General features: G+C 40.3%; 1 protein-coding gene and 1 non-coding gene across 6 annotated transcripts in view; one reads left to right on the forward strand and one right to left on the reverse strand.

Moving 5' to 3' along the window:
* LOC101042896 (cytoskeleton-associated protein 2-like) overlaps positions 1 to 25,432 on the forward strand; it is a 35,876-nt gene extending 10,444 nt beyond the window's left edge. For 4 of the 5 annotated variants that reach the window (XM_074387649.1, XM_074387651.1, XM_039473153.2 and 1 more), the window contains 8 exons: positions 284 to 368; positions 6,675 to 6,753; positions 6,836 to 7,701; positions 8,467 to 8,671; positions 11,390 to 11,560; positions 13,981 to 14,050; positions 22,565 to 22,820; positions 23,921 to 25,432. In XM_074387649.1, coding sequence (XP_074243750.1) covers positions 284 to 368; positions 6,675 to 6,753; positions 6,836 to 7,701; positions 8,467 to 8,671; positions 11,390 to 11,560; positions 13,981 to 14,050; positions 22,565 to 22,820; positions 23,921 to 24,158 — 1,970 coding nt within the window. In that variant the 3' untranslated portion in view covers positions 24,159 to 25,432. The remainder of the gene's footprint in view (positions 1 to 283; positions 369 to 6,674; positions 6,754 to 6,835; positions 7,702 to 8,466; positions 8,672 to 11,389; positions 11,561 to 13,980; positions 14,051 to 22,564; positions 22,821 to 23,920) is intronic. The other variant, XM_074387652.1, reaches the window with a different exon arrangement.
* LOC141581695 (U6 spliceosomal RNA) lies at positions 2,493 to 2,599 on the reverse strand. The gene has a single exon (XR_012514463.1). It is a non-coding gene; the product is annotated as a U6 spliceosomal RNA (small nuclear RNA).

The following is a 25,432-nucleotide window of genomic DNA, read 5'->3' on the forward strand; positions in this document are numbered from 1 at the left end:
TAAAGCTTCGCTTTCGAGAGCTGTATGTTGAAAATTATATTCTCCAGATTTTTCACAGACAGTAGAGAATGATTCTTACGCAGAGGCGCTTTGGGGACCTGTTGTGGTAACAGTCTCTTCTTAGATGATTTCTCAAAGGCAATTCTGAATTGGGGAATTTTCTGTTACAGAGATGTGACCTCAAGTGGAACCAGCGTTGGAAGTAAACTCTTTAGTAAAAAAAAAAAAATTATTTCATGTTATAACTAATACTGACTTGTAGCTCTTACCTTTTGTTACCTAGAGCAAAGAAAACAAAAACTCCAGGAACACCTGTTGAGAAGAAAAACACTTTTTGCATACAAGCAGGAAAACGAGATGTTATCCAGGTGAGGTCAAGTTTATTTCTTTTCACCTCTGTACATCTTTTTTCGGTACAACGTCTTCAAAATCTGGTGTCTGTTTTACACTTTCGGCGCATTTCAATTTGGGCCATCCACATTTCAAGCACTCAATAGCCACATTTGGCTAGTGGCTACTTTACTGGATGGTGCAACATTAGATCCTCGTTTTCTGCATAAATTAATTCACAATCTAAGCAAAACACAGTTACAAAGCAAAGTACGTGCATAGTCCAGATTATCACTTATGGTTTACACCACACAAAGGTCAGTCTTTCTATTATTTAGCAAAGCTTTTACTCAGTGTATTGGGGAGTTCTTCAGGGAAGGGTTGGGTGGCCCTCCCAAATGCTTACAGATCATTAATTGTAGTCTCAACCTTCTGTACAAATATTTTTATTATTTTGCTAAAATATTTTAGATAGGACATAGTTGTAGCAAAAACAAAAATCCATGAAAGTAGATAAAGCAGAAAGGCAAAAGGTCCCCTTACTCCCCAGAGATAACTGTAACGCAGGCCCTTATCACTCTTCGATGCAAAGAACCTGTGAGGATGTAATTAGTAACCACTAATTACAGTCGTTAAGTCTGCTACTACAGCTGTGCAACCTCAGGAAAGATACTTGACCTCTTTGAGTCTGTTTACATATATTAAAATGGGGTAGTAATAATTTTTTCTTGAGAATTAAATTGGATGGTGAATGCATCATGTTATGCCTGTTGAACAGTGAGAACCCAGCAAGTGGTAATATTATTTAATGCTCTCTCTCTGGCATTACATTCCATGAACTGGTTTTTGGAATACTTTATTCTCCTGGTTTCATTAATTTTCTTCCAAAATCATTGCCATCCTCATGGGTTAAAAAAAAAGTCTCCGTTTTGTCCAGGCGCTGTGGCTCATGCCTATAATACCAACATTTTGGTGGGCTGAGGCTGGCAGATCAGGATATGGAGACCATCCTGGCTAACATGGTCAAACCCCATGTCTACTCAAAATACAAAAAATTAGCCAGATGTGGTGGCACACACCTTTAGTCTCAGCTACTTGAGAGGCTGAGGCAGGAGAATCGCTTGAACCCAGGAGGCAGAGGTTGCAGTGAGCCGAGATTGTGCCACTGCACTCTAGCCTGGGCAGCAAGAGCAAAACTCTGTCTCAAAAAAAAAAAAAAAAAAAAAAGCATCACTTTCATCTGTGCTTCTTTGTATTCTGTAATTTATTGATATATTCTGCCGTTAAAAAGGCTTGATATTCTTTCTGATGGGAGAAAGTGGTCAGATTTTGCCACTTCTTAGAAGATAGAGCTGACTAGACCTGGTGATGGTTAGGTATGGGATATAAAAGAAAGAATGGAGTTAAAAGTCCTGAATATTCCCGAGTAAGAGAGGCTAAAGAGATACACGACTAAATGCAACGCCTGACCTTATACCATGTCCTATACTGGAAGAAAGAAACAGCATGAAAGACATTATTTGGTCAGTTGAAAACTAAAGTGTGAACAGTAGGTTAAAGTAGTTGATCAAGGTAAATGTAGGTTAAAGTAGTGTATCAAGGTAAATATATTTGATTACTGTGGTTATGTAAGAGAATATTCCTATTTTAAGGAAATATTTAAGAATAAAGGCCATGATATATACAATTTGTCTTCAAATGTCTCAGATAAAAAATTATGTATACTGGCCGGGCGCAGTGACTCATGCCTGTAATCCTAGCACTCTGGGAGGCCGAGGTGGGTGGATCACCTGAGGTCAGGAGTTCAAGACCAGCCTGGCCATCATGGTGAAACCCCATCTTTTTTTTTTTATTATTATTACATTTTAGGTTTTTGGGTACATGTGAAGAACATGCAAGATTATTGCATAGGTACACAGATGGCAGTGTGATTTGCTGCCTTCCTCCCCTTCACCTGTATTTGGCATTTCTTCCCATGCTGTCTCTCCCCAGCTCCCCACCCCACCGCTGTTTCTCCCCTATTTCCCCCCAACAGAGCCCAGTGTGTGATGCTCCCCTCCCTGTGTTCATGTGTTCTCATTGTTCCACACCCGCCTATGAGTGAGAACATGTGGTGTTTGATTTTCTGTTCTTGTGTCAGTTTGCTGAGAATGATGGTTTCCAAAAATATGGAACGCTCCACGAATTTGCATGTCATCCTTGCACAGGGGCCATGCTAATCTTCTCTGTATTGTTCCAATTTTAGTATATGTGCTGCCAAAGCGAGCACTGGAAAAAATGTTTTATCCTTCACAAATCTTTTATTTCTTTTTTTTTTTTTTTTTTTTTTTTTTTTTTGAGACGGAGTTTCGCTCTTGTTACCCAGGCTGGAGTGCAATGGCGCGATCTCGGCTCACCGCAACCTCCGCCTCCTGGGCTCAGGCAATTCTCCTGCCTCAGCCTCCTGAGTAGCTGGGATTACACGCACGTGCCACCATGCTCAGCTAATTTTTTGTATCTTTAAGAGACAGGGTTTCACCATGTTGACCAGGATGGTCTCGATCTCTCGACCTCGTGATCCACCCGCCTCAGTCTCCCAAAGTGCTGGGATTGCAGGCTTGAGCCTCCGCACCCGGCTAATCTTTTATTTCTTTAAGACAAAAAGGTGCCGGGCGCGGTGGCTCAATCCTGTAATCCCAGCACTTTGGGAGGCCGAGGCGGGTGGATCACGAGGTCGAGAGATCAAGACCATCCTGGTCAACATGGTGAAACCCCGTCTCTACTAAAAATACAAAAAATTAGCTGGGCATGGTGACGCGTGCCTGTAATCCCAGCTACTCAGGAGGCTGAGGCAGGAGAATTGCCTGAACCCAGGAGGCGGAGGTTGCAGTGAGCCGAGATCGCGCCATTGCCCTCCAGCCTGGGTAACAAGAGCGAAACTCCATCTCAAAAAAAAAAAAAAAAAAAAGACAAAAAGGTGATCCTCGGTTTTTGGTTTGGATAAGTAAATGGGTGGTAAATAACCGTATACTGAAATAGGAAGACTGAACGGGGAGCTCAGGAATTAGGAGTTGTGTTTTGACTATGTTTGAGGTACCAACCAGGCATCCAAGCAGATATGCCAGATAGTTTTGTGTCTGAAGTTCAGAGGAGGGGTTGGGACTGGAAGCATACACTCGGGAATTGGTCAGTATACAGATGATATTTATTTGAAAACCTTAGGAGGGAATGAAATTACTAGGGAATAAGTAGAGATAATATGGATTCAGACAGTGACTCTCTACTGCTTATTTAAATAAGGAACCCAAGAGGGTCAGGGGTTTATAATACTCTTCAACATAATAGGAAGAAGAGAAAATTCTAAAACGCTTCTTCTGGCATAAGTACATTTATTCCTTTCAGAAAGCAGATGTCAATTTACATGTGTATTATCTCAGCAGTGAATTATTAAATAAGATAACCCATCTGTGCTGCAGCTTTTCAGAATTAAACATTTATATTTTATAATCTCTAAAATGTAGGTATCCTAAGACTCATTTCAGATAACCTTTCTTAGGACAGTTTCATGATAATAAGACAGAATAGGATTAAGTCTTCACATTGGACAGGGGAGTAAGGTGGGTTCTTCTTGTCATCCTGAGTTTTGTTTTTTTAGCTAGCAGTTAACTACTAAGAAGCCCTGTTAAGTGGCACATTTTGAGCTCCCTTCACCGTTGTTCAAAATGCATAGTACAGGCTGTGTCAAAGTTCTGTCCCTTCTCCAAGCTGACAGAGCAAATAGATATGAAAGGCAATGTAACCAAAATTATTAACTACCGAATTATGTCACATGTAAAATAAATATTTATTTTTGAGATGGAGTCTGGCTCATTGCCTAGGCTGGAGAGCAGTGGTGCAATCTCAGCTTACTGAAGCCTCTGCCTCCTAGGTTCAAGCGATTCTCCTTCCTCAACCTTCAGGGTAGCTGGGATTATAAGTATGTGCCACCATGCCTGGCTTGTTTTTATATTTTTATTAGAGACGGGATTTTGCCATTTTGGCCAGGCTGGACTCAAACTCCTGACCTCAGGTAATCCACCTACCTTGGCCACTCAAGGTGCTAGGATTACACACATGACCAACTGCACCTGGCCTCAATTTTCTCACATTTTAACGTGATCTCTGAACTTAGGATCTGTCTTAAAATCAGTGGCATGTCTAATTCACATGGTTTTTTCCTGTCTTTATTGTATGCAAAATTGTTACAATCACCTGCTAAGAGTTGCTTACAGTCTGCCTTAGCCAGTTTACAACTATAAAAATAAGTTTAGGTCACTTTCTTTTTTTTTTTTGGAGACGGAGTTTCGCTCTTGTTACCCAGGCTGGAGTGCAATGGCGCGATCTTGGCTCACCGCAACCTCCGCCTCCTGGGTTCAGGCAATTCTCCTGCCTCAGCCTCCTGAGTAGCTGGGATTATAGGCACGTGCCACCATGCCCAGCTGATTTTTTGTATTTTTAGTAGAGACGGGGTTTCACCATGTTGACCAGGATGGTCTCGATCTCTTGACCTCGTGATCCACCCGCCTCGGCCTCCCAAAGTGCTGGGATTACAGGCGTGAGCCACCGCGCCCGGCTTAGATCACTTTCTTTCTTTTTTTTTTTTTTGAGACGGAGTTTCGCTCTTGTTACCCAGGCCGGAGTGCAATGGCGCGATCTCGGCTCACCGCAACCTCCGCCTCCCGGGTTCAGGCAATTCTCCTGCCTCAGCCTCCTGAGTAGCTGGGATTATAGGCACGTGCCACCATGCCCAGCTGATTTTTTGTTATTTTTAGTAGAGATGGGGTTTCACCATGTTGACCAGGATGGTCTCGATCTCTAGACCTCGTGATCCACCTGCCTCGGCCTCCCAAAGTGTTGGGATTACAGGCGTGAGCCACCGCGCCCAGCTTAGATCACTTTCTTTTTTTTTTTTTTTTTTGAGACGGAGTTTCGCTCTTGTTACCCAGGCTGGAGTGCAATGGCGCAATCTCGGCTCACCGCAACCTCCGCCTCCTGGGCTCAGGCAATTCTCCTGCCTCAGCCTCCTGAGTAGCTGGGATTACAGGCACGTGCCACCATGCCCAGCTAATTTTTTGTATTTTTGGTAGAGACGGGGTTTCACCATGTTGACCAGGATGGTCTCGATCTCTCGACCTCGTGATCCACCCGCCTCGGCCTCCCAAAGTGCTGGGATTACAGGCTTGAGCCACCGCGCCCGGCCCTAGATCACTTTCTTGAGGAAGGATTTGCTTTGCAATACCACCTAGAAACTAAGGTTCTTTTTTTTTTTGAGACACGGTCTCAGCCTGTCACCCAGTCTTGAGTGCAACGACGGGATCTTGGCTCACTGCCTCAAGTCTCAGGCTCAAGCAATCCTCCCACCTCAGCCTCCCAAGTAGCTGGAACTATAAGCATCCTCCACAATGCCCAACTAATTTTTTATTTTTTGTAGAGACGAGGTTTTGCCATGTTGCCCAGGCTGCTCTGGAACTCCTGAACTCAAGTAATAGTCCCGCCTCAGCCTCCCAAAGTGCTGCTATTACAGGCATGAGTCACTGTACCCATCAGTCCATATTCTTAATGTATCCTAATATAAATTAAGCTGTCAATGCCATATGGTAAATTTGGGATTACTTTTGGGTTACTCTTACATAAAAGTTGTTTCAGCATAGTACATCTGTTACTAAGTACTTAAAAGTAAACCAAGAGGGTATTGCTTACTAAAGGTTTTTTGAAGACGTGTTTGAATGACTTGAGGATGATTTGAAATAAGAATACTAAGTATTTACAAATTCTATGGGCAGAGAGTGTTAAAGACTTTTAGAAAATATCTTTAAATTCCTCAGCCATTTGTTTATACTATTAAAAGTTATTGAAAGTTTTGCTTAGGGCTGGGTGTCATGGCTTACACCTGTAATCAGTACTTTGGGAGGCCAGGGTGGGCAGATCACCTCAGGTCAGGAGGTCAAGAGAGCCTAGCCAACATGGTGAAACCCTGTCTCTATTGAAAATACAAAAATTAGCTGGGTAAGGTGGTGTGCACCTGTAATCCCAGCTACTCAGGAGACTGAGGCAGGAGAATCTCTTGAAACCTGGGAGGCAGAGATTGCAGTGAGCTGAGATCATGCCATTGCACTCCAGCCTAGGTTCCAGAGCAACACTCCATCTCAAATAAATAAATAAATAAATAAAAATTTTGCTTAGGAAAAATGTCACAGGTCTTTCTTAAATTTAGAATTAATCAGTCAGTTAATTGTTAACATTGCCCTCTTCTCCCTCCCCAAAAGGAAGCCTCCTTGGTACAGGATTGATTGATTGATTAATCCTTTTGTTTTTTTGTTTTTAAGTAGTATAGGTCAAAGAGCTGTGACGTCTGAGGACCAAGCTCAAGAAGGGACTAAAGTGCTGAAACTTAAAACAAAAATGGTAAGATGTGGACATAGCCTACTTAAACTGTCCCTTTTCAGCTTTGCCTTTCATAAACACTTTTCTTAAATAATTCTTTTAGGCTGATAAAGAAAATGTGAAGAGACCTGCAGGGAGCAAAAATAGTACAATAGTGGGGAGAAATTGTGTTCCTTTAAAACCTTCAAATGAACTCACCAATTCAACTGTAGTAATTGACGCACATAAACCTAAGGATAGTAATCAATCTCTGCAGTCGTTACTAACTAAAGATAATCCACAAAGTAAACATATGACATTAAGCCAGGCATTTCACCTTAAAAACAATAGTGAAAAGAAACAGATAACTGCAGAAAAACCAAAGCAAGATGCTAACATGCCCAAGAAACCTGTACTTGGATCTTACCGTGGCCATATTGTTCAGTCTAAGGTTAATTCATTTAGAAAACCTCTACAAGTCAAAGATGAGAGTTCTGAAGCAACAAAGAAACTTTCAGCCACTGTCCCTAAAGCCACAAAGCCTCAGCCTGTAAACACCAGCAGTGTAACAGTGAAAAGTAATAGATCCTCAAGTATGACAGCCACCACGAAATCTATAAGCACTACATCTCAAAACACACAACTTGTGCGACGTCCAATTAGAAGTCATCACAATAATACCCAAGACACTGTGAAACAAGGCATCAGTAGAACCTCTGCCCATGTAACAATCCGGAAAGTACCTCGTCAAAAAGAACTGTTAGAATCAAAAACAGCTTTACCTAGTGTCAAAACCAGTTCTTGTCCAGATATAATTAGAACTAAGACACTGTCAAGAAGCATAGCATCTGAAGTTGTTGCCAGGCCTGCTTCATTGTCTAGTGACAAACTGATAGAAAAGTCGAAGCCAATTGACCAGCGAAGACATACTATGGGAAAAGCAACTGTTGGTAGATCAGCTCATCCCAAAGAAACCGCAGAAGAGAGAAAGTAAGTAGATGGAATTTTCTTTTTTGTATTACCTTAGTTTTCAATAAAATGCTGTTTGTAGGTTTGGCTTATAATTCCCTTGACTGCATTAGAATTTTCCTTTTTTGTTTTTGTTTTTGTTTTTTTTGAGACAGAGTGTTGCTCTGTTGCCCAGGATAGAGTACAGGGCACAATCTTGGCTCACTGCAGCCTCCATTTTCCAGGTTCAAGTGATTCTCCTGTCTCAGCTTGCCGAGTAGCTGGGACCACCGGTGCGTACCACCACGCCCAGCTAATTTTTGTATTTTTAGTGGAGATGGGGTTTCACCATATTGGCCAGGCTGGTCTCAAACTCGTGACCTCATGATCCGCCCGCCTCAGCCTCCCAAAGTGCTGAGATTACAGGCATGAGCCACCATACCTGGCCTAGAATTTTCTTTCATGGTTTCTCTTCTGTCATCTGCAGGTGGATTTATGTTGAACAATATGACCTTTAAGTTTTTGTGTTTGAATATGTTTTATTAGATTGCTTTTTTAAAATCTAAGTAAATGCTTAATAATAATCGGGAAATATTTTATAATCTCTCCACAAAATAAATTCATGGAGTCTCTGAGCATACCTGACCTTGATATGTTTACTATTTCTTCAAGCTTGTGAACTATGTGCATGTTGCTAGAGTAAGATTACTTTAAAATAATAATGACTTTTTTTATTTTTTAACTTTTCCTCTAACAGAGTTCTCTCGGTGATTTCAAAGTAATGTTTATATCTGCTTCTAACTATAGAGCTCGTCTGAGTGAGTGGAAAGCTGGCAAAGGAAGAGTGCTAAAAAGGCCTCCGAACTCAGTAGTTATTGAGCATGAGCCTGAAGGACAAAAAGAAAAGCCAGTTGGGTCTTTTTGGACTACCATGGCAGAAGAAGATGAACAAAGATTATTTACTGAAAAAGTAAACAACACATTTTCTGAATGCCTGAACTTGATTAATGAGGTAGAGTCTTTATATTTGCTTAGCATTTTATAGTTTGCAAATTAACTTCATAAACATTATTTAATTAAATTATATCATCAGTCTTTTTGACTAGCTGTTGTTGGTGATACTATGTTGCCTTGACATGAACTATGAAATTATTTTAACAGTTATTTAATTGTGAGATATACTGCTTCATTGATGAATTGTGAGATTAGCCTTTAATTGACTATATTTTTGCCTTGAGTTCCTATAAATATACAGGTTGAATATCTCTTATCCAAAATGCTTGGGACCAGAAGTAATTGAAAACTTTTTTGTTGGATTTTGGAATATTTGCATATATGTAATGAGATATCTTGGGGATGGAACCCAAGTCTAAACACGAAATTCATTTATGTTTTGTTTGTGTATTTGTTTGCTTTTGAGACAGTCTTACTCTGTCACCCAAGCTGGGGTGCAGGGGGCTATCTCAGCTCACTGTAACCGCCACCTCGCGGGTTGAAGCCATTCTCCTGCCTCGCCCTCCCAAGAAGCTGGGATTATAGGCATGTGCTACATGCCTGGCAAATGTTTTGCATTTTTAGTAGAGACTGGGTTTCACCATGTTGGCTAGGCTGATCTCAAACACCTGGACTCATGTGATCCACCCACCTCAGCCTCCCAAAGTGCTGGGATTACAGTCGTGAGCCACTGTGCTCGGCCTCATTTATGTTTTATATACAGCTTATACATGCAGCCTAAAGATACAATATTTTTTATAATTTTGTACATGAAGCAAAATTTGTTTACATTGAACCGTCAGAAAGCAAAAGTGTCACTGTGTCAGCCAGGCATGGGATAGCCTGGTTGTTTGGCATCACCGTCATTCCTGACTCTGAATTTCTATGCTACTAATAAGCAATTATCTTCTTATTCACACATAAGTACTTAACAATTTATTTAAAAAAACCCACAACATTAATACAGTAAAAACTATGTTCAGAGTAACTGAGCAGCACAGGAGAATCAGAATACCTGTATCAGCTGTTAGACAACAGCAACAACAAACAGCAGCACGTTATCAATCTCCATCTATGATGCTGTGTTTAAGAGGTATTTTACACTGTGTTTTACATTTTTAGGTGAGAAGAAACAGCAGAAGCAATTGAGGGAACAGGCAGTGGATCCTTAGGGATAAGGAGGCATTCTGCTGGATGGCTTTTTAAGATGTTTCTTCAAGTCATCTGCCTCATTAGCAGTGGTTTTTGTCTTAGAAGTTTCTCCTTGATTTTATAAAGGGACATGATGTCTTGTTCTGTTCTGAATAAATGCTGCTCTAGTCCTTTAATAAGCCTATCACATATTTTCACCTATAGGTTCGTTTTCTGCAGTGTTAACGATGGTCATCTTCATTATGCTGTTGATACTCAAAGTTTTGGATTTTAGGTTTGGATTTTCAGATTAGGGATACTTAACCTGTATCAAAGGGATAATTAGATTTTTTTACTGAATTACAAATATTTGAGTTCTATGAGATAATTATGTAATATACTGAGGTGATATTTACTTATTGCTTCTAATATTTTGTTTCTTACATCTGTTTGTTATATTTACACATTATTTTTTACATTCATTACACATTTTACCAAAGTCAGAAATATTAACAAATATTGTGTGAGTCATTATTATCACAGATTAAATTCAGGTTACCTAAAATACTCTCAAACAAAATCCCATTTATCTGGCCAGGCGCAGTGGCTCAAGTCTGTAATCCCAGCACTTTGGGAGGCTGAGGTGGGTAGATCACCCGAGTTCAGGAGTTTGAGACCAGCCTGGCCAACATGGTGAAATTCTGTGTCCACTAAAAATACAAAAATTAGCCAGGCGTGGTGGTGGGTTCCTGTAATCTCAGTTACTTGGGAGGCTGAAGCAGTAGAATTGCTTGAATCTGGGAGGTGGAGGTTGCAGTGAACCGAGATCGTGCCATTGTACTGTAGCCTGGGCAACAAGAGCAAAACTTCATCTCAAAAAAAAAAAAAAAAAAGCAAAAGGAAGTTCCATTCATCTAAGGCAACATCGTCATGGTTTTGAATTTATTGCAGAATTTTGCTATTTGAATCAAAATCTTGTGGAGTATAATAGCTCCAAAATATTGTCTTTGTTTACTGACTGGTCTTTAATCTTGTTTTGGGCACCTACTGGTGTGTAAGGTCCATACCAAAAGTGAATTCAAAGTATGATTTCAAACCTGAACCTGACTCTACTCTTCATGGGCCTCTTTTAACTTTTTGTGGTTCTGAGCACCAGTGAAAGTTACCATCAGGAAAACTCTGATTCTCTAATAGGAAAGAATCAGAGTTTATTTCTGCTCAGTTCAAGTTTTTTCTTTCGATACTGTAAACTTTTTCTGCCCTACTATTTAACTATATGTAACTGACATAAACCATTAGGGATTCATTTTAATCTTAATATCAAAACCCAGCAAAGACAATTAAGAGAAAAAAATTCCACAGGGTTGTTCCCACTGATAAGCATATGGTTGAAAGTATTAACAACAAATGGAATCCCACAATATAAGGATAAAGTCAACACCAAGTAAGTGTTCATTTTGTACTAATAAATGTCTCAACTAATATATCATTTTTTGCTTTACGCTTATGGCTATCTTTATCATTGATCTTGACTATCATAGGTTCAATTATTGTTCATAGTTTGTAGGCTAAAAAATATCACACACATTATCTCTTGCTCTTTTAGGGATGTCCAAAAGAAGATATACTGGTCACAGTTAATGACCTGATTAAAAATATTCCAGATGCCAAAAAGCTTGTTAAGTATTGGATATGTCTTGTACGTATGGAACCAATCACAAGTCCTGTTGAAAATATTATTGCAATCTATGAGAAAGCTGTTCTGGCAGGAGCTCAGGTAAGATAAAAATTTGTTGATCTTTTCTATTATAGTGTAGTAGACAGTTCAGAATTAATTTGAGACACATCACAACATAACTTGAGAAAATTGTGGGCATATATGTAGTATTAATAAATGTTTAAAGGTCACAGGGATTGCATTATAAAAGCTTTTATGGCCTTCTGAGTCTTTCATTCTTGTACTAGGATTAATCTGACTTTGGAAAATGGATTTAAACTAAAATGGTACATTTAATGAAACTTTCTGCATGAAATATTTTAGCATATTATTGTATGCATTTCCTGGTTGGAAATTTACTGGGAGACTGAATCTAATACTAAAATTTCTTTATTGCATATAAAGCAAAAGAAATTAAATTAAGCCTTTTAAATGTTATCAAGCTCTCATGTTTTTCTGAGAGAACTCTCACTTTAAGAGTAAACCTGACTATATACATAGAGTCGGGTTTAAAATACATAGAGAGAGGGCTGGACGCGGTGGCTCATGCCTGTAATCCCAGCACTTTGGGAGGCCGAGGCGGGTGGATCACGAAGTCAAAAGATCGAGACCATCCTGGTCAACATGGTGAAACCCCGTCTCTACTGAAAATACAAAACATTAGCTGGGCATGTTGGCACGTGCCTGTAATCCCAGCTACTCAGGAGGCTGAGGCTGGAGAATTGCCTGAACCTAGGAGGCAGAGGTTGCGGTGAGCCGAGATCGTGCCATTGCACTCCGGCCTGGGTAAGAAGAGCGAAACTCCGTCTCAAAAAAAAAAAAAAAAAATATATATATATATATATATATATAGAGAGAGAGAGAGAGAGAGAGAGAGAGTGTGTGAGTGAGTCAGGTTTACTATTAGAGTGTATAATATATACACTATATATATTGGTTCTGTCGGCATATAGAAAATGGCAATAAACCCGTTTCTCTAACATTACCTCCATAGTGGCTTGATACCGTACTCCTGTCTCCTCTAGCCTATTGATACACAAAGCTCTGGGTATACAATAAATCATTTCTTGAGCTTTTTCTTTGGTTGCGTTTTTTTGTTTTTATGGATAAATGTTGCTAAAATGTATTTCCTTTTGACCAGGTTTCTCAGAAACACATTCTTGGAGATTGTCTATATAGATAATTTTTTAAAACTCATTTTTAAGAAAGGTCTGTTCACTTTAGTCTCAACAAAATCAACAAATGCTATTTGACTTTTCACTTAACCAAAAAATCAGATAGTCTCCCAGCGGCTATCATGTGTGAAACTCTTTCCAGAAGGGTAATTATATTTGACAGAATGCTATCTGGTAGGGAGTGTTAGGCCCCTACCACTTTGCATCAGCAGGGACATTACTTAAGGCAACTTAGGACATTGTAGCAAGGATGCAAAACTGGAACCAAGGCTCACATAGAAAGCATAACGTAAACAGAAAGATGTAACACCAGAGGAGAAGCTGCTGGAAAACAAGAATCAAAATTAGCCAAGATGGCTGGGCACAGTAGTGCGTGCCTATAGTCCCAACTACTTGGGAGGCCAAGGTGGAAGGATTTTCTAAGCCCAGGAATTTGAGTCCAGCCTGGGCAACATAGACTCCATCTCTTAAAATAAAATTAGTGGCCAGGCATGATAGTTCATGCCTGTAATCCCAGCACATAGGGAGGCCAAGGCAGGAGTCCAAGAGTTCGAGACCAGCCTGGGCAAGATGGTGAGACTTCATCTCTGCAAAAAAAAAGTTTTAAGTTAGCCAAGCATGGTGGTAGATAACCTGTGGTCACAGCTATACTGGAAGCTAAGGTGGGAGAATTGCTTGAGCTCTGGTGTTCAAGACCAGTGAGCCATGATCGTGCCACTGCACTCCATCCTGGGTTAGCTGACCAACACCCTGTCTCAAAAAATAAAAATAAGCCAAAAAGCTGAAAGCAGGATAGCTGAGTAATTCAGGACTAACTTCTGGAACTGAGGCTGTGAACCATACCTTTTCTAATCTTGAATGTGTTGGATGGAACATAGTAAATGCTTGTAATACGTGGTAAATCATGGGCACTTAGTAAGTTTTTGAATGAATGAAATACGTTGAGGTAATCAACCTTAAGCTGTTCAGAGATACATTTCATAGCATATGAAACAAAAGTATAAACATAGACTTAAATGTAAGAGAAAAGGAGCAAGGCTTAATTAAGTAAAATTACAGGGAAATTTTCAAACATGAAATTCTATCTTTCAGGTTCATTTTTAGTCTATACATTGGAAAAGACAGCCATTTTTTCAGTCTTAATTAGTGGTCCGAGAAGCATGGTTTAAGATCTACTGCCTTACTTTAAAATACAGTATGAAATTTTAATCACTGACTTTTAATATTTTCAACTTGGATACCTAGTTCATGTCAGAGAAAATAAAACTTACATGGGTCTGCTTTCTTCATTAAAAAAAAATTAAGCCTATTGAAGAGATGCGACACACAATTGTAGATATTCTAACAATGAAGAGTCAAGAAAAAGTTAATTTGGGTAAGTTTTAGTTCTTTTATTTCCTTCAAGTGAATTGTAGGGTTGGTTTGTTTGTTTTTAACCTTTTAAGATCAGGAGTACATGTACAGGATGTGGAGGTTTGTTACATAGGTAAACGTGTCATGGGGGTTTGTGTACAGATTATTTCATCGCCCAGGTATTAAGCCTAGTATCCATTAGTTATTTTTTCTGACTCTCTCCCTCCTCCCACCCGCCACCCTCCCTTGGGCCCCAGTGTGTGTTGTTCTCTAGGTGTCCATGTGTTCTCATCACTTAACTCTCACGTGCAGTATTTAGTTTTCTTTTCCTCTGTTAGTTTGCTAAGGATAATGGGCCTCCAGCCATGTTCCTGCAAAGGACATGATCTCATTCCTTTTTATGTCACTTAGTATTTCATGCTGTATATGTACCGTATTTTTTTATCCAGTCTATCACTGATGGGCATTTGGATTAATTTTATGTCTTTGCTACTGTGAATAGTGCTGCAGTAAACATACATGTGCATGTATCTTCATAATACAATGATGTATATTGCTTTGGGTATATACCTAGTAATGGGATTCCTGGGTTCAAGATTTTTCTGTCTCTATGTCTTTGAGGGATCACCACACTGTCTTCCACAGTGGTTGAACTAATTTCCCGCTGACAGTGTAAAACGCATTCCGCATTCCTTTTTTTCCACAACCCTGTCAGCATCTGTTTTTTTTTCTGTTTTCTTTTCTTTTCTTTTTTCTTTTTTGAGACAGAGCCTTGTTCTGTAGCCCAGGCTGGAGTGCAGTGGTGCAATCTCAGCTCACTGCAACCTCTGTCTCCCAGTCCTGGTTCATGCAATTATCCTGGCTCAACCTCCTGAGTAGTTGGGATTACAGGAACGTGCCACTATACCGAGCTAATTTTGTAATTTTTAGTAGAGATGGGGTTTCACCATGTTGGCCAGGCTGGATTTGAACTGACCTCATGTTCTGCCCACCTCAACCTCCCAAAGTGCTGGGATTACAGGCGTGAGCCACAATGCCCAGCCATTTTTTGACTCTTTAAGGATAGCCATTCTGACTAGTGTGAAACGGTATCTCATTGTAGGTTTACTATTTCTTTGTTAAATTAGTTTTTCTTGTTTTTTGTTTTTTGTTTTTTTTTTTTGAGACGGCGTTTCGCTCTTGTTACCCAGGCTAGAGTGCAATGGCACAATATCGGCTCACCGCAACCTCCGCCTCCTGGGTTCAGGCAATTCTCCTGCCTCAGCCTCCTGAGTAGCTGGGATTACAGGCACGAGCCACCATGCCCAGCTAATTTTTTGTATTTTTTTTTTTTTTATTAGTAGAAATGGGGTTTCACCATGTTGACCAGGATGGTCTTGATCTCCTGACCTCGTGATCCACCCGCCTCGGCCTCCCAAAGTGCTGGGATTACAGGCGTGAGCCACCGCGACTGGCCTCTTTTATCTTTTTTAACTTTTAAAATATGCAGTTTGTTTCTTTCCTCATTCTTGTATTGACCTACCTCAGAGATAAAATGGCTTTATGTAGTATACAGAATTTTTAATTAGGAGATCTGGCTTAATATTTGTATTTGTCACTGAATGTGTATAAAAGTTGCATTGTCAAATTAGCTGGGCATGGTGGCATGTGCCTGTAATCCCAGCTACTCAGGAGGCTGAGGCAGGAGAATTGCCTGAACCAAGGAGGCAGAGGTTGCGGTGAGCCGAGGTCGTGCCATTGCACTCCAGCCTGGGTAACAAGAGCAAAACTCTGTCTCAAAAAAAAAAAAAAGAAAAAGAAAAAAAAGTGCATTGTCTCTGGCCGGGCGTGGTGGCTCAAGCCTGTAATCCCAGCACTTTGGGAAGCCGAGGCGGGTGGATCACAAGTTCGAGAGATCGAGACCATCCTGGTCAGCATGGTGAAACCCCGTCTCTACTGAAAATACAAAAAAAATTAGCAGGGCGTGGTGGCTCTTTCCTGTAATCCCAGCTACTCAGGAGGCTGAGGCAGGAGAATTGCCTGAACCCAGGAGGCGGAGGTTGCGGTGAACCGAGATCGCGCCATTGCACTCCAGCCTGGGTAACAAGAGCGAAACTCCGTCTCAAAAAAAAAAAAAAAAAAAAAAAAAAAAGTTGCGTTGTCTCTAGGCTTTAATTTTTTGCCTTAAAAATGAGGTAGTTTGGGCCGGGCGCGGTGGCTCAAGCCTGTAATCCCAGCACTTTGGGAGGCCGAGGCGGGTGGATCACGAGGTCAAGAGATCGAGACCAGCCTGGTCAACATGGTGAAACCCCATCTCTACTAAAAATACAAAAAATTAGCTGGGCATGGTGGCGTGTGCCTGTAATCCCAGGTACTCAGGAGGCTGAGGCAGGAGAATTGCCTGAACCCAGGAGGCGGAGGTTGCGGTGAGCCAAGATCGTGCCATTGCACTCCAGCCTGGGTTAACAAGAGCGAAACTCCGTCTCAAAAAAAAAGAAAAAAAAAAAAAAAAATGAGGTAGTTTGTGCCGGGCGCGGTGGCTCAAGCCTGTAATCCCAGCACTTTGGGAGGCCGAGGCGGGTGGATCACGAGGTCGAGAGATCAAGACCATCCTGGTCAACATGGTGAAACCCCGTCTCTACTAAAAAAGTGCAAAAAATTAGTTGGGCATGGTGGTGCGTGCCTGTTATCCCAGCTACTCAGGAGGCTGAGGCAGGAGAATTGCCTGAGCCCAGGAGGCGGAGGTTGCGGTGAGCCGAGATCGCGCCATTGCACTCCAGCCTGGGTAACAAGGGCGAAACTCCGTCTCAAAAAAAAAGAAAAAAAAAAAAAAATGAGGTAGTTTGACTAGATCTGTAGAGTTTTCACTTGTTAAATTCTGTGATCTTTGTGTTGTCTAGAAAAGCTCATTCAAGAATTCTCTTTGTTGGGGACAGTAGATGGAGATAGGAGATTTATTAGTTCTCAGTCATAAAATGTGTAAACATTTTTAAATTTAGATAAAGTTTATGCCAGTTGATATCACTTTAGGCCAAAAATACCCTTTCATCTATAAAATATGGATTTTGGGGACCATTGAATGAAATAATGTTTATAAAGTATCATAGTATATGTCACATAGTAAATTTATTAAACTGTAGCGATTAATGTTAATTAACGTTAGAAAAACAGTTTCCAGCTGGTCGAGGTGGCTCACGCCTGTAATCCCAGCACTTTGGGAGGCTGAGGTTAGCGGATCACAAGGTCAGGAGATCAAAACCATCCTGGCCCACATGGTGAAACCCCATCTCTACTCAATATACACACACATACACACACAAATTAGCTGGGCATAGTGGCACACAGCTGCAGTTGCAGCTACTCAGGAGGCTGAGGTAGATATGCTTGAACCCAGGAGGCAGAGGCTGCAGTGAACCGAGATCATGCCACTACACTCCAGCCTTGGCAACAGAGTGAGACTCTGTCTCAAAAAAAGAAAAAAAAAAGAAAAAAATGTTTTCCAATTATTTAATATACCTGTATATGACATAGTCAGCAAATATTTGAGTGCATATTGTATGCCATTGCCTATATATCTAGTTATTTTATTTTGATTACTTTTAACAAGAATCGAACAGTTTGCAGTTTTTGTTTTTGTTTTGAGATGGAGACTTCCTGTGTCACTCAGGCTGGAGTGCAGTGGTGTGGTCTCGGCTCACTGCAGCCTCCACCTCCCAGGTTCAAGCCTCAGCCTACAGGCATGTGCCACCACGCCAGGCTAATTTTGTATTTTTAGTAGAAATGCGGTTTCACCATGTTGGTCAGGCTGGTCTTAAACTCCTGAGTTTAGGTGATTTGCCTACCTTGTCCTCCCAAAATGTAGGGAAAACAGGCATGAGCCACCGTGCCAACAGTTTGAACATTTAAAGTCTTCTGATACATGCTGCCAGATTGCTTTCCAGAACAGTATTAGTACCCCTACTTGTAGTATGGAAAATGAATTTAAGATGTAGAGATCTAGGTTGAAGGGCGAAACCTTAAAAAAAGAAGAGCATACTCAAATTCTAAATTAAGTATGTTATATAAGTTTTTTATTACATGTATTGGCAAAAAGGAAAAAAAACCTGTTCACTGGGGTTGATATGCTAATGGCTGTGCTGATTACTATGCTAAGGGCTGTGTTGGAGTTCATGCTTCTGTTCACAGCATGCTTAGTTATCAGGATTTATTTCAATTAATGGTGACTGTTAATATGCACCAGGGGAACCTATGAAAGATCTATATGATCTGATTTTACTAATAGTATTTAATGAAGGAGCTTGAGAAGCAGGGAGAGAAGGGAACACCCATGAAAGACTAGTTATCACAAAAAAAAAGGGAGGGGGGTGAAAAGTTTAAGAATAATCCAGTCCTGTCTCTTAATTCACAAACACAGTGAAGTAGAAATTCAAATTTCATAAAAAGAGCTTCTCTCATAATTCTATCTCTGGAGATTTGTGGAAAGATAAAAGCATTATTTAATCTGATTAAATTACTGTTCCTGTCTTACAGAATAATACTAGTTTGTGTTTTCTAGCAGGTATACTATTTTATTAGTCTTTAGAAGGAAGAAGGAGCTATCCATAAACTCTTGGCTTTCTGAAATGTATAATTGTAAGTTCTGGATGTAAAACCAATTTCACAAGTCAGTTATTTGTAAACAGCAAAAGAACGTAAGTGGTTAAAGTAGTTTAGGAGAGGGTTTAAAAAAAAAATTAAAAAGGCTGGTCACTCTAGCTCACACCTGTAACCTCAGTACTTTGGAAGGCCGAGGTAGGTGGGTCACCTGAGGTTAGGAATTCAAACCAGGCTGATCAACATGAAGAAACTCCATCTCTACTAAAAATACAAAAAAATTAGCTGGGTGTGGTGGTGCATGCCTGTAGTAATTTCAGCTACTCAGGAGGCTGAAGCAGGAGAATTGCTTGAACCCAGGAGGTGTGCATTGCAGTGATCTGAGATCGCGCCATTGCACTTCAGCCTGGGCAACAAGATCGAGACTCTTTCTCAAAAGAAAGACAAATAAAAAGAGACACGCACCATTTGGATGTCTCACAGCTACCTCAAACACAAATAGCCAAACTTGAATACATAATTTCCCCCTAAACTTGATTCTTCTTTTAGTTCTCTGTCTTAATGAATGAATGAATTCTCTGTCTTAATGAATTCCAAGTCAGAATCTTGGTGTGATTGTTTACTTCCTCTTTCTTTTCTTTTTTTTTTTTTTTGAGACGGAGTTTCGCTCCTTACCCAGGCTGGAGTGCAATGGCGCGATCTCGGCTCACCACAACCTCCGCCTCCTGGGTTCAGGCAATTCTCCTGCCTCAGCCTCCTGAGTAGCTGGGATTACAGGCACGCGCCACCATGCCCAGCTAATTTTTTTGTATTTTTAGTAGAGACGGGGTTTCACCATGTTGACCAGGATGGTCTCGATCTCTCGACCTCGTAATCCACCCGCCTCGGCCTCCCAAAGTGCTGGGATTACAGGCTTGAGCCACCGCGCCCGGCCGTTTTTTTCTTTTTTTTTTGAGACGGGGTTTCACTCTTGTTACCCAGGCTGGAGTGCAATGGCACGATCTCGGCTCACCGCAACCTCCACCTCCTGGATTCAGGCAATTCTCCTGTCTCAGCCTCCTGAGTAGCTGGGATTACAGGCATGCACCACCATGCCCAGCTAACTTTTTGTATTTTTAGTAGAGACGGGGTTTCACCTTGTTGACCAGGATGGTCTTGATCTCTGGACCTCGTGATCCACCCGCCTCGGCCTCCCAAAGTGCCGGGATTACAGGCTTGAGCCACCGCGCCTGGCCTACTTCCTCTTTCTTTTCCAGTTCCCATCCTTTTTCCCCAGCTAATCAAATTCAGTTTAACTTCCTAAGTGTCTCTTAAGATCCATCTGCATCATTTCATCCTTACTCTCCTTCCTATCTATATTCAAGACGACCTACAGTTTTAAAAACCTGCCTCTCTGCTCTAGCCTCATTCCAATCCATTCTCAACACTGGAACCAAAATGCTCTGTCACGTATCTGCATAAATTCCTGAGTCTAGTCTCTTTTCTTTCCCTCCCCTACATCCTTGAATTTCTCTCTTTTTTTTTTTTTTCCATTTCCTTAAAGGGGTTATACTCTCTTTCCCTCCTCTTTGCTCTTGCCTCATTCCAATCTGTTCTCAACACCGCAACCAAAATACTCTGTCATGCATCTGCATAAATTGCTGAGTCTAGCCTCTTCTGTTTCCCTCTCCCCTACGTCCCGGAATTTATTTCTTTTTTTTCATTTCCTGAAAGAGGTTATACTTTCTTTTTCCTCCACGTCTCTCCAAGACAGTCTTCTGCTTTTTCTTAAGTTCTACTTATCCTTTAGATGTCAATTCGAATGTCACTTCCTTGGAGTAGCCTTCCCTGATGGTTTCCCTGATGTACCATTCCCTCTCCTCTCAACCTAGGTTTAGTGCACTTGTTTTGTGCTGTTTTTTTCCCTATGCAATATTTGATGCATTTGATTGCTTACTATTTAGTTGTTTGTCCTGTCTTTTGCATTATGTAAACTCAGTATACAAGGACAGTGTCTAATGTTCCTGACCACTGAGTCTCCTGTGCTGATGGAATGTCTGGCATGTATTTGGCACTTAAATATTTGTTGAATTAATCTATATTCTTTTCTTTCTTTTTCAGCTTCCACTTATTAAAAACTCGGTCACTATCATGCAACTAAAATTTCTCTTAGTAAAAATTTTTAATAATTTTCCTCATAATTAAATCTAAGTTTTTTTCTGCTCAGTGTATTTATCAGGATGTCTCGCAAGTATTTCTAGCCTAGCATGTTTCATTTTTAAATCGTTGACTGCCCTCACTGCTTTCCCATACCCAAGATCCCATTGTCCCAAAAAAGAAAAGAAAAAAAACCTTCCTTTGGCATTTATGACTCTTAAGCAAGAAATTTTAGAAAAGATGCTCTTGATATATATGCACACTCATTCCCACACAGTCATGCCTTCATTTGTTAATAAGTTCTGACTCGGGTGGATATGGTGGCTCATGCCTATAATCCCAACACCAGAAGGCCAATGTGGAAGAATCGGTTGAGGTCGAGAATTCTAGATCAGCCTTGGCAACATAGTGAGACCCTATCTCTACATAAAACTTAAATATTACCTGGGCATGGTGGTACACACCTGTAGTTTCAGCTACTTGGGAGGCTTTGGCAGGAGGATCACTTGAACCTGGGAAGTTGAGGCTACAGTGAGCTATGATTGTTCCACTGTACTCCATCCTGGGTGACAACAGAATGACAGACACCCTGTCTCTTAAAAAGAAAAAAAAAAAAGCCGGGCGCGGTGGCTTAAGCCTGTAATCCCTGCACTTTGGGAGGCCGAGGCGGGTGGATCACGAGGTCGAGAGTTCGAGACCATCCTGGTCAACATGGTGAAACCCCATCTCTACTAAAAATACAAAAAATCAGCTGGGCATGGTGGCGTGTGCCTGTAATCCCAGCTACTCAGGAGGCTGAGGCAGGAGAATTGCCTGAACCTAGGAGGCGGATTTTACGGTGAGCCGAGATCGTGCCATTGCACTCCAGCCTGGGTAACAAGAGCGAAACTCCGTCTCAAAAAAAAAAAAGTCCTTACTCAAATACTTCTCAAATTGGACCCTTGCTTCCGATCCAACCTCTTACTAACTTACTTAGCCTATTACAACTTCATCTTCTTGCCCTCCCAGATTGTTACTTTTCATTCTCTGTCATTCTAGACCAGGTGTCCCCAAACTTTTTACACAGGGTGCCACTTCACTGTCCCTCAGACCGTTGGAGGGCCACCACATACTGTGCTTCTCTCACTGACCACCAATGAAAGAGGTGCCCCATCCTGAAGTGCGGTGGGGTGGCCGGATAAATGGCCTCAGGGGCCGCATGCGGCCTGTGGGCCGTAGTTTGGGGACGCTTGTTCTAGACAATCCTTTACATTGACCAAATTTAATTATATCTGTCTCTCTGGTCAATTTTTTTTTTTTTAACCAAATTTCTTTCATATAAAGCTCATTACAATCCAGCTCTTGCTTACCTATCTGAGCTCAATACCGCCTGCTCCTACTCCTCCCTTGCTCCTTACCCTGTATTCTAAACACACTGGCTCTTTAATGTTATTTTAATAGATCGTTTTCTTCTATGTGCCATAGGAAGGTTGTCTTCTTTTGTCTTGGTCAATTACTCACTTTTCAGTACCCAGTCTAATTGTCACCTGTGAAGCATTCCCTAACCATCTCCCTGTACCACAAGCAAAGTTAGTTGTTCCCTTTTGTGGGTTTTACTAATCCTTTGTTCTTATTAAATATGTAGCATTTATCTCATTTTATAATAGTAAATGTTACATAGTTGGCAACGGTTTGTTATATAGTTGGCTGAGGAAAAGGAATGGTTCGGTGCTGGCAGTTGTGTTCTTTTATTTTGAAAATTTGGCCAACTAGGAATAATTTTAATGTCTTCTGATTTTGTTCTTAAAATTCTGCCAAAAGCTTAATCTAATAAATGTATTTTCTATAGAAGAAAATACGGAGAAGGCTTGTGCAACCAAGGAATTAGTCACAGAAGTCAGTATTGAAGATACAAGTGTTGATGTAGATCCAGAAAAACTGGAAATGGAGAGTAAACATCATATAAATGTGCCTTTGCAAGACGGTGAAAAAGAGCAAGACAGCAAAATGAAAGATTCAACCCATGATGTTAAAACCCCCAATACAGAAATGAGGACAAGTTCATTAATTAAGTATAATGTGTCTACTACGCCATACTTGCAAAGGTAAACATTTAAAATGTAATGTACTATGATTTTTTTTGATGCTTGGGGATAATAAATATGGCATTTAAAAATCTTTGAGATAAGCCAGGCACGGTGGCTCAAGCCTGTAATCCCAGCACTTTGGGAGGCGAAGGTGGGTGGATCATGAGGTCAAGAAATCGAGACCATCCTGGTCAACATGGTGAAACCCCATCTCTACTAAAAATACAAAACGTTAGCTGGGCATGGTGGCGTGTGCCTGTAATCCCAGCTACTCAGGAGGTTGATGCAGGAGAATTGCCTGAACCCAGGAGGCGAAGGTTGTGGTGAGCCGAGATTGTGCCATTGCACTCCAGCTTGAGTAACAAGAGTGAACCTCCATCTCAAAAAAAAAAAAAAAAATCTTTGAGATAGCTTCAGATTACAGCTACCATTTGTTAACATAGAAAAGTTTTCAGGTAGGGCATGGTGGCTGATGCCTGTAATTTCAGCACTTTGGGAGGCCAAGGCAGGCAGATCATTTGAGCCCAGGAGTTCACGACTATCCTGGACAATATGGCAAAACCCTATCTTTACAAAAGAATTGGCTCTCCTAGGTGGCATGCGCCTGTAGTCCCTGCCACCTGGGAGGCTAAGGTGGGAGGATCACTTGAGTCTGGGAGGCAGAGGTAGCAGTGAGCCAAGATCATGCCACTGTACTCCAGTCTGGATGACAGAGAGCGAGACCCTGTCTCAAAACAAAAAAGAAAACAGTTTTCAAACAAATAGAATGTCATTAGAACCTTTCACCTTTTAAATACTATGTTTACTTTCCCTAAATATTGCCATTTTGAAAAAGAAAACTTTTATATCATTTTACTTTAATCTGTGGTTATTAATAACAGTAGGTTTTGGCATTCAGGAGTTAGCCAATTCTAGATACTCAAGTATCTACTGTGTACAAGCTGTAATGACAAATTAAGAAAAGGCTGTTTCTCACTTCAATGAGCTTATAGTACCTCTCTAAAAGACAATTACATGCTTATAACATACAAGCTATATGGTATGGTACATATCATGAAAGTACAGATTAAAAACATTAACATGTTTTTGAACTCTGAGAATATTGTTTTAATTTTCAGTATAAAAAAGAAGGTGCAGTTTGATGAAACAAATTGCGCATTTACGGAGCTGAAGTTTTTAACACCAGTGAGACGTTCTCAACGTCTTCAAGAGAAAACGTCTAAATTGCCAGATATGTTAAAAGATCATTATCCTTGCGTGTCTTCATTAGAACAGCTAACGGAGTTGGGAAGACAAACTGAAGCTTTTGTATGCCGCCCTAATGCAGCACTGTGCCGGATGTACTCTGAGGATTAAATGACAGAGGAGAACTAAAGCTCTGATAGGGAATTGGGTTTTTATGATTTGTGGGGTATCTTGTTTGGAGTAGCTTTATATTGCCCTTAGGACTGAAGTTGACCAAGTACCTACGTATCTTAAGTATTCATGGCAGTGAGCTTCTTTACTAACATTGATGTTATGGCCAGAGTTGTCCTCTGCATTAGAAAGCTAATCCTACTGTTTGAATCTCAACTGACTGAGTTTTTTCTTTTAAGATAGGTAAATTTTGTCAGCTAGTTTACTATGTTCCTTAAATATAAATAGGTTATAATACTAGGCTGTTCACTTTACTAACTATAAGTACAGTAATGATGCATCATTAGAAAATGAGTTATTCTAGTTAAAATGTGTATGTTTGCATTGACATGTTTTTAAAAGTTATGATCCTCCCTACCTTTAAACAGAACAATTTGGCGGGGGGTGGGGGGGCGCTTTCTTGGGTTAGTATGAAAGTTAAAAATTGTGTAGAATGACTCACTTTGAATATTAAGACACAGGAGGTTTAGCTTGCTTTCTTACCAAATTCATGTTACCCAGATGTGTGTTCTCTTGTCCTTTGGACTGCCTATTGATTGATGAAAGTGTCTGCACTGTCTCTTTTCATCAGTGGTAGTCTGTGGTCTCATGGCCTCTTTTGATTATAACTGGGGTCACCAAGAAGGATGCTTAATTAAATAACCCTATTTGTAAGAGAAGATACTTTGTGTAAGAAAGAAAAGATGCCAGATTTATTGTTTTAACTTCTGTAACTTCACTTGGTAGTTTTAAAAAAATTAGAATGGAGTAGGGAAAGAATATATCATTACTGAATAAATGTCATTCAAGTTTAGAAAGTATTTCTAAAATACTTGATAGTTACACATTTTTCTCTCCACACATAAATACCACCACTAAAATTGTTTTGTAAGTTTCTAAACTAATACTTACATGGCACACATCATCTATAAATTCTATGGTTTCAAATAAGTGACTTTTTCATTGTAAAAGATTAGTTTAAAAACTATATGAATGTGGTTGAAGATCACATGCTTAGTCATTTTTATGTTCATTCCATTTCTGTATCTTTTTTCTATTGACTTCCCATGTTCTAGAGAGTAAAGTTGTTATTCTGTGTACCTGATATGTCTACAATAAAAATAACTGTATAATGATTTCATGAAGTTTATTTCAACAAATACTTGAAATGCAGTTTAACTAGAGTGAATGAATTTTAGCTTTGCTTTTGAAATACACTGTAAGATTTGACTTCA

Source organism: Saimiri boliviensis, chromosome 16 (assembly GCF_048565385.1).
Source record: "Saimiri boliviensis isolate mSaiBol1 chromosome 16, mSaiBol1.pri, whole genome shotgun sequence".
NCBI classification, from domain to species: domain Eukaryota; kingdom Metazoa; phylum Chordata; class Mammalia; order Primates; family Cebidae; genus Saimiri; species Saimiri boliviensis.